This window comes from Puntigrus tetrazona, chromosome 7, assembly GCF_018831695.1.
Source record: "Puntigrus tetrazona isolate hp1 chromosome 7, ASM1883169v1, whole genome shotgun sequence".
NCBI lineage: Eukaryota > Metazoa > Chordata > Actinopteri > Cypriniformes > Cyprinidae > Puntigrus > Puntigrus tetrazona.
The window spans coordinates 299,028-309,062 of record NC_056705.1 but is presented as its reverse complement, the minus strand read 5'-3'; the positions used below and the strand labels follow the sequence as shown (position 1 = coordinate 309,062).

Sequence of the window (10,035 nt, the reverse complement as noted above, 5' to 3'; positions counted from 1 at the left end):
GTAATTCAGTTGGGGTCCCGATAAGCCAATTGCGAGACCGCGTGCGCAAAAGAACGCTTCTGAAAATGTTCACATAATTTTCATTCTGGGGGTCACCGAGTAATTCGCACACTGCTAGCCTAACTGAGATTACAGTAGAGAGAATAATGGGAAAGTCTGAGGGTACCAGTATCACCAGATTTTTTATATATATTTGCACTGCAATTAACTCCTGCAACCAGTTTGATGTTAACTTACCTCAAAAACCTAATGGCTATCTTAAGAGCCTTCTGCTGCCTTGTAACTTGAGGCTTTTGTTATTGTGGCCTTATGTTTGCTTGTTCAGCTGGAATCTACATTTTCAGATTGTACTTTTATCTTTAACTTCAACAGGTGTGTCGAATCTTGTTCACAACGTGTTTGTGTTTTACAGCAAGACCAATTAAATGACACAAACTAGTGTTTTTAAGAACTAGGGGCCATTTCATAAAACAAGTTAACCAAATAAGCCAGGTTTATTTGAGTTAGTCTGACTTGCCAGTTGATTTGGTTCAAAATAAGACAGGACTGTAATAAGACTGGTTTATTTGGTAAACTTATGAAACAGGCCCTGTGTTGTTGAGCAAAGAAAATGCAAAGAAGGTGCATATCTAGTAAAAAAAAAAAAAAAGAACACTACTAAAAAGAAATTGATATTGATTAATGCTACTGGTTAACGCCAAGTAGAGACCTGATGTTAGTGCAACAAACATGACAATTCAACACCATGCCAACTTTTATTTAGTTGAATGCTTCATTACAAAAATATTGAAATACATTTGGTGGAAGGCAATTAATGAAAAGTTACTTTTAAATAAAAACTATTTTGGGAGGGATGGGATGCAAAGTGAGCACAAATTATACAGAGCACCTAACAGAATAAGCCAATCATCTACAACATCTTGAAGACAAATGTCTTTTGGTACTATGCAGCAACAAATGCACAGTTGGTTAAGAGTGTAAATGGTTGTTTATACACCTGTTGGAATGTTGCTAACTGAATCTCAAGCAGATGCCATTTTTACTCACTGGAGAGGGTTCAGAAAGAAAACATGAAAGCAGGCTGGCAGAAACGAAATCAAAAAACACACATTCCCTGCACATCAACATTTTGAACAAATATTCAACCAACAGATCAAATACTACAGTTAAAAATCATTACAATTGAAGCAAATTTACAAATTAACCACGCTCCCGTCTCTCTCACACTAGCTCGATTTCTGTGTCCAAACATGGGAAACAAATCTGAACCAAGATCAAAGGGAAAAAAAATAAACCTTTAGCAACTAATCACATCAAGCTGTTAAATGAACAGAACTAGGTACAGTCCTGTGATGTATATTTTAGGCATTACTGTATAGTCACAGGGCCATAGAGACTAAATGGAGCCTTTAACTCTGGGGCGGAGGCGGTGGAGGTGCAGGTGGCATCCCGTAAGGTGGCATTCCAGGAATCCCCATCATGGTGACAAAGTTAGGGTCCATGGGTGGGGGTGGGGAGGAGGTGCATACATCATGCCTGCTGAGCCAGGTGGAGGTGGTGGTGGAGGGGAGGGGGCACCAGGGGAAGTGGGGTTGGACCCCAGGTGGAGGCGGCACCATAGAGGGGGTGCCCATGGGAGGGGGCTGAGCAGCTGAAGTAGCCGTCTGCTGAGGCTGTTGCCAGGGTGGCAGGTTTCCAGTGGCAGGGGTGGATGTGGTGGTTGTATCTGGAAAAACAAAAACAAATCAGTCTGAGGCAAAAGTAAACCTTTTAAATGACATCCGCTGTTTACTACTGTAATATATACTTACTCTGCTGCCAAGGCAATGGAGCGCTGGTTGCCATGCTGCTGGTGGGTGGTGGGGGAGGGGCCTGCTGTTGCCATGGTGGCAGAGGTCCTGAGGGTGGAGGGGGAGGTTGGTTGTTGGGAGGAGGTGGAGGTGGGGGCATCATACCCATGGGTGGCGGCAATAAACCTGACCACCGCACAAGAGAAGGAAATGCCTTTAGTTTTCTGGAACACTTGAGTATCCAAGTTTGGCAGCTAATAAATATTTCTAAATAAAGATGCAAGTCAATTTAAAGGGATACTCCACCCCAAAATTAAATCTGTGTCAATCAAATCACTTACCCCCATGTCAATCCAAACCTATAAAAGCTTACTTTGTTTTGAGAACAGAAGATTTTGGATGAAAACCAGGCTTGTGACCTTCTCATTTATAGTAACACTATCAACGTAGCTCTGTTTTATTTTATTTTTTGAATATCCACTAGACGCAAATAGCATACAGTTGTTACAGCCACGCCACAGATGTGCGGTTTCTATTCAAATCCAATTGTAAATACATGTAAAAATACATGTTTTGTTGCAACTGATAGTACACTGTTTCCACTTAGTTTATACTCTCCATAACACCAATATGCTGTTGATGTCTTTCATACTGAAACTTGAGAGTGGTAATGGGCAGTCAATGGGAAAGTCCTAAGCTTCCCGGTTTTCATCCAAAATATCTTAAATTGCGTTCTGAAGACAAAGCTTTATGACAACATAATGGACCCCCAGTCCAGTGGATAATGACAATTTTTATTTTGGGGTGTAACCCTTTAAATATAATATAAATATACCTATCCTTTCAGTTCAAAGTTATATGCTCTATTAAGCAGGAATTACTGAACAAATCACAGGTTATACTTACCCATAGGGTGTCCGGGAGGTGCTGGGCCTTGATTCATTGGAGGAGGGGGTGGCTGCATCCAGGGTGGAGGCATTCCATTGGGGTTTGGTGGCATAGGAGGGCCGCCCATGTTTGGCATTGGTGGAGGAAAGTTGTGAGGGCCACCAGGACCCTGGTGCATGCCATGGAAATTCCTGTTATCAGTAGGACCTGAATTCATCCAAGGAGGACGATTCTGAAAGGTGTTTGAGAGAGTGAGAGAGAGAGAGAGAGAGAGAGATCTTGGGTTTCTCTTCAAACGCTAGTAAAACTTTTATTCTTTTAAGGATGCATTAATCAATTGACAGTCAAGACGAGCACACATCAAATGAGTTACACACTACAAAAAGTGTTTTTCAAGGAAATCAGCATATTAGCGTGATTACTAAACAAACATTTGACACTATAGACTGGCTGCTGAGAACTGAATTTTAAATAAAATAAACCATAAAGAACAAGTTTTTTTTCCAAAAACATGTAAAAACTTTTCTTAACCCACAATATTTTAATAGTAGCGTATGCATGCTAATTATGATGGAATTGGCCTACAAGAAGAAAAATAGAAGTCTTTGGGCTTACTGGTGGAGGCTGGTTATTACTGGGTCCTGAAGGACGAGGTCCACTAGGGGGGGGATTACTGTGGCCCCCACTGGAGGAAGGGACCGGAGCCTCTCCTAGCTCTGCCATAAGAGACAAGTACTCTTTATCCATTCGAGCCTTATCCTGAGCAGACTGGGGTGGTTCACCAGGTCGTTGTGCAAAGGAACTGAAGAGTAGAAAAACAATTAACCTTAACTGTGCTGTCTGAACTATATTTGACAGTAACCAGGTAGTGGAAAATTACTTGGCAGGGGAAAAAAATGACTGGCTGGGGTTACCTGGTAAACTTGCAGTCTGATGAGATGTGACCTGCTCCACCACACTTCGTACATACAGTTGTGTTTGTGATGCTGCGAGGCTCAGTGCTCTGCCATGGGCGTAAAATTCTGAGAAGGGGAAGGACGAAAAAAAATAAAAATAAAAAATAGACACTGATAAGTATCTAACATCTACAACATTTACCCACATGCTGCACAAGAAATCTGCATCTAATCCCTCACCTGTTATCATCTTCTCTCAGTGTGCCATTGAGTCGTGCCAGCTCCCTCAGCTGCATCTTTCTCAGGTCATTCTGGTCTTCAGGGGTCTCAATGCCCTGCTTGAGGATATTACGAATCTGTGGACAACAAAAAAAAGATGAAAGATATTCTTTTTTTTTTTTAACTTCCAAGCATGTCTGAAATGGACTGACCTGCTCTACAGCCTTCTTGACATTCTCCATAGTGTTAGCAGTGACCAGTGCATGAAGAGGTTCATCTTCTCCTGGAAGCATCTGTCCATCTTTACGACCCACCTTTCCCTCCTTTACTGAGCCTTTACCACGGATCATGATCTTAGCACAGCACTCCTTCTCAATGTTTTTCAGAGTGTTTCCACTGGAAAAAACAAACAAAACATACAAAAGACCAAAGGGAAGTTACTTTGATTGTAGAGACTCAAATCTGCCAATAAATAAATAAATATAAATAAATAAGAGCTCAACTCACCGTGGCCCAATCAAAAGCCCAACAAAGTTGATCTCTGGATACTCATCCTGAGGAATCATTACCTTGTCACTGACCCGAGTAGCTGGTGGTCTGAGAAAGAAAACCATTTGACAAATAAATATCTGATTCCACAACCAGAGAGACGATAAAAAGGCAAAGATGGATCATTTGTAGAACACATACTTGTAGTCAGCAGGGGGTTTGAATTCAGGGTTCAGTCCCACCATTTCTGTAATGAGAGAATGCCTCTCTTCCTCCAGTTTCTTACGTGTCCGATATTCACGTGTATTAAGTCTCTTCCCCTCGCTGTTGTATATGGGTTCAGGAGATGGAGATCTGTGAAAAAGAATGAACAACAGGAAGATGCAGCACAAAGTCAAAATTTTAAAGCAATACTAACACCCTCAACAGTTTAAAATTCAACTGCTTGCCTACTCTTGACTGGCATTGTTTTGACTTGTTCTGTGGTCATTCAAAAAGTGCATGGGATGCCCCAGAGTGCTCACGTTCTGATGGGAAAGATGTGAAAAGGGAGGGAAGCTCACTAATGAAAAAGTATTATACTGGGGGGAAAAAGGAGCGGAAAACACTCTACAGATCAAAAAGCTTGAAGCTTAGATTAAGAACAGCTTCTAAAAATGACTTCGAAACTTGGTGCCAAAGAGTCCACCGAATTTTGAAACGGTAATAAAATGGGCCTTTATAGTCTCTATATTATGTGGAAGATGGAAAAATGACATCTGAGACAAACGGGGCAACCAACACACTTGAAAAGCGTCTGATCTTGAATTCTGATCTAAACCTTTATGCGTTCTCAGAGAGCACTCCAACTGTTACCTTCCCCTTGGATGGTGCTGAAAACCTGTTAACCTGCACAATGAGGCTCTGTGCTTGAAAAAAGTTACGAGAGGGGGAATTTGGGTTAGAGAAATAAATTTGGATTAAATATTAACCTTCAACAGCTCTCAAACAAGACAGCCACACAAGCGTGACAAATTCATGAGGCAACCCGAAGAGGAGAAAAGTGGGGGGAAAAAAAGAGGGAAGAATTTTCTGCTGGTTTTCTTTTGGACTGTTATCTCCAGCGCTGACAACCTGAAGCACCCCCCAGCTTTGTTTTGCGAGCTGGAAGTTGATGAGCGATCGTTCCTAAATCCTGGAGTGGATAGACCTTTGAGAAGAACCTTTTTAGAGTTGGCGGTGTAAAAACGTCAGATTAAGATTCTGCCGGAGAACCTAAGGCTGTTCGGAGAGCAAGGGGTGTGGCTACTAGAAAGACACTCTCACGTCAGAAACATGACATTTCCTGCTATGTTGGATTCTTATGAAGTCTATGAGCGGCCAAAGTGATCAGTGTTAAGGTTATGGTTATTCCAGAAAGAAAAGGTCAGAGGACTCTCCTCCGAGCAGTCTTCCAGTGCGGAAATCTGGAATTCTGTGGAAGTTCCTGAACAAAATGGTGGTAGCCCCATTATGGAAAACCATTAATGACCATCCAATTAACCAACCATTCAGATTTTAGGATTAAGGACTCGATTGTTCTCATCAACACTGCATTTTGGAAGTTAGAAAGAAGGGGCATTAAAAATGCATTGTATAATCTAATAAAATTCAATATGCATTTAAATGACTAAACCGAACTGCTACCTTAGACTACAAGAACTACACTGGAATCAATGAAAATACAATTCTACACCAGCCTTCATAGTACAGTTTTTTCATAGAAAATAGTCATGCATGCAAAAAAAGAATAAACCACAGAATAAAATTACATTTACTTAAGACGATCAAGATTTCCATTGCTTTGGTAAAGTAAGGTTCTATGCCGTGTAATTAAACTTTACTGTCATATGATATGGTCTGCAAAACAGCTAAATTCAGAGTATGTAGCATTGACTAGTTACCTAGCAGCTCTAACTGAATAACATGAAAGTCTAATCTTTGATATGAAAATATCCTATCATAATGGCCTTCAGTCATATCTTTGCCTCACTTGCCTCACCAAATGCTTCTCTAAAATTCAACTAAGCATTTCAAAATCTTATTAGGCATGTAACAAAGCCAGTTTGATAAATAAAGACATTTTGTTTGTTCTCTAACTAAAGAAAGGCAAAGATATGAGGTCATTTCAGAGCATGGCATTTAGACTTTCTTTTTACAATCACTTACCCCTAAATACACATTAGTACACTTACGAACTGGCCTCACATAAAATGGCGCATTAAAAAGGTAAAGGAAATGTTACTGTTGGTGGGTTTAAATCGTTATTCCGACCTGTCCTCAGGGTTAACAGGGATTCCCAGGTCTCCTGTACGCAGTTTACGTGTCAGGTCTTCGATCTGCAGTTGGACTGGAAGAAATCAGGTTAGGAAGAAAAAAAAACAAGGATGGAGAGAATTGTGGTTAACAACAACAAAAACCCACAAAAGCAGACAGTACACTGTAAAACTCATGTGACTAAAGTTAAACAATAAATACAATTACCATGGTAATTGTCAGTTCACTAAGAATCAAGGTCAACTGAAGACTTTTGATCCAAATTTTCTGAAATACTGAAATCCCACCAGATTTCTGGAAAACACATTAACGTTTGAGCTTGAAAGCATTCTTATAAGCCCACACAGATTTCCCCAAACATCTAGAAAATTTGAAGGTTTGGCCAATTTAAAATCCAGAGAGCTGGAGGAGTTTCAGTAAACAACTATTTCAGAAAAAGGTTTATTGTAACAGGCTTTCAATTTTATGCCACCAACTTCAATAAGTGAAACTACTAAAATCCACATTTCAAGCATACATTTTAAAAAAAAATATATATATATATATATATATATATATATATATATATATATATATATATATATATATATATATATATATATATATATATATATATATATATATATATATATATATATATTACTTCACAAGCTATAGTCAAGTCTAAAAAGGTGGCAAAACATGAAGGCCTGCCAGGGGGGACAAAAAGCCGGGTTCAAAATAAATAAAATCATATTGGCTAAGTGGCTTGAGCAACTGCATCCTCAATGAGATTTGAGATGAAGTTATTTGGAGGATAACGCCAGTGTGAAAAGACTAACTTTTAGCAGCACTAACAACCCTCAGTATTATTCAACACTCATCAAGTCATGACAGCCACTTACCAGATGTTACCAATACTAAATCAGTTAGAACAACTGAGATGCAATATTTAGAAATCAGACAAACAGATCAGCCTTTAGTGGACTGTTTTCTTTTTCATGCAAAAGACTAGATTTAATTATGCCTCAAGCCACACCAAAAACTGACCTGTAATCAAAGTTTTGCATCACTCATGGAAGCATTTAATGGGTTTTCACATGCATTTCTCTATGACATGCTTAAGAGAATCAGACCCCACAGGTCACAAGTTGAATGGTGCAGGTTGATGATAGGTAAGAGACATGAGGTGTCAATAAAAGGACTAGTTAAGGAGATGTAGGTCTAGGTACCATTATAGTTGAGCAAACACTACACCACATGCCATAGCAAAACAAGTGCCTGACAGCAATGAGAAAGCAATTTACTACACACTGCTTTCAGACACTGGGGGATGGAGATGACTTTCGCAATTCAATGTTGGACCTGCATTGCTTTGCAGGCAAATTAGACTTAAGACATTTTGCATAGTAAACATGAGCAGTGATGGAGTCCTGCAGCTGGAGACAGTTCACAGCAAGCGGCAACATCAGAAAAACACTGTGGGTTCTTGCTAATGGACATCAGATGGTACGCAAACAGTGCTACTAATACCTCAGTGCTTCCTAGACAAAGAAAACATCCTCACTTTGCACATCGATGGAGTTAGTACATTCTAGTGAACACGGGGGCAAAGTGCTGAATTTCGGTTGATTGACTTCTCTGAGAGAGAGAAAAAAAAAACATCCCTATATGACCATTTTCTTTGAGACTTTAAAATTGACGGTTAGCAAAAACCAGATGTCCCATTAATTGACCTAAGTATCATCACCAAAGAAGTCAGACTAATGAAATTCAGCAATTACATCCTGCATGTGATGTGCAAACTGTGAGGAAATAAAAAAACCGACAGGTTTGGGGACAAAAAAAGTGAGCTGTCTGGGCGTAGAAAGAATAACCCTCATTCACAAACACAATGTTCTGCAACTTAAACTATATGACTTAAACACACATTATAATGAGTAAATTCAGATATTCACCTATATAAGCTCGTTCCTGGTCCCGAGTAAGACCGGGAGGGATCACGGTGGGCATGCCCGGGATAACAGTCTTCTGATCAGGGGTCTCGCTGCTCCAGCGACTCCTTTTCCGCTTCTTTTGGCCAAAATCTAACAGGGAATGGTATTAATGAGATGTGATTACATGCAAAGTCTAAGGCTTTTGCTCACACTAAAAATAAATAAAATAAATAAATAATATATATATATATATATATATATATATATATATATATATATATATATATATATATATATGTGTGTGTGTGTGTGTGTGTGTGTGTGAAATGTGCTGCTGTTCAGTGTATAAGTAGTATCAAGAAAAACTTTTATAAACTTATATTGTTAGCAATATTTCACAAGCAATTACTGGATTTAAACAATTTAGGATTATTAGATTTTTAAAAAAAAATGCGTACATGCATTTTATGCTAGTATGTTAGAAAACCTCAAACTGATTATACTGCAAACTATCAGGATTTATTTCACCTTTTGGCTATTCAAGTAACATCAACTGCGTATTTTTTGCGTTTAGTTTGTAACGAAAAATAAGATACTTTTTTCCTCTCCTTGAGTGCGAAAAAAACGCACTAATTATACTTGAAGTATTTGATTAACAGGAACACATTTAAAATAGTATAAAGTTCAATAATCTTACCCATGTACAAAAAAAGATAAATTATGTATGATATTTGTTAACCGTTTTTACGAACGCATGCAAATGTTACAAGTTTGTAATATTACAAGTTTTTAATCCTACAAAACAATAGATCCAAGTGAGCGCGATTAATGCAGCCCCAACTATAAAGGGTCAGGCCGTTTGTCCCGAGTCTCAGGCCCGTCCACGCTGTTTACCTCCACTCCCCGCCTGCGACGGCAGTCCAACTCCGACTGGGCTTGAGAGCGCAGAACTCACGGCTCCGGGGAACTGGGAGAAACCTGGGTTTGGTAATTGCGGTTGTTGTAAATTCTGCAGCGGGAAAGTCACGGCAGGCCCGGGCGGTGCCATTAAACCCGCGCCGGGGCCAGAGTCAAAGCCTCGCTTAGCGCCAATACTCGGGTGCAACTTCCCCAGCGGGGTTGCGTTGGCTCCCGTTGCCATTTTTGGGCGTCAGGGACTTCTCCGTGGTTTAGTATAAGCAAAAATTTAGCTTTTTCCTTTCTAAATAATAACAACGTATGTCTCCTAACATGCAACCTTCTTCTGTCACCCGCTGACTAAGATGGCGTCCGCCGAGATCGACAAAGGAGATTTGACGTCAATTTGGAACTATCCGATTGGTCGGACATTATGTCAATCTAAGAGTGGCTTACAGTCATTGGATCATTTAGGGTCTGTCGTATTTCCGACGGAGCATTTTAATGCTCTCTCATTGGTCGTGCTTGTGCTCACTCAGCAAACGGCTCAGCCTCCTAGCATGGTAGGTTGGTTTTTGTAAATGCTCTTAATCAGCGCTGCAACCAACAGTGGTACAATTTATTTTCTAACGAATAATGTACTCG

General features: G+C 39.8%; 1 protein-coding gene across 1 annotated transcript; it reads right to left on the bottom strand.

Annotated features, from left to right (window-relative positions):
- Window positions 1–736: 736 nt before the first annotated feature.
- Window positions 737–9,773, bottom strand: sf1 (splicing factor 1). Its single transcript, XM_043244261.1, is given in 14 exon segments — window positions 737–1,516; window positions 1,519–1,592; window positions 1,594–1,726; window positions 1,812–1,976; window positions 2,697–2,910; window positions 3,294–3,480; window positions 3,593–3,700; window positions 3,815–3,930; window positions 4,006–4,189; window positions 4,301–4,390; window positions 4,484–4,636; window positions 6,575–6,650; window positions 8,515–8,643; window positions 9,388–9,773. Coding segments are annotated over 14 exon segments (1,983 nt in total). The 5' UTR covers window positions 9,635–9,773; the 3' UTR covers window positions 737–1,409.
- Window positions 9,774–10,035: the final 262 nt, after the last annotated feature.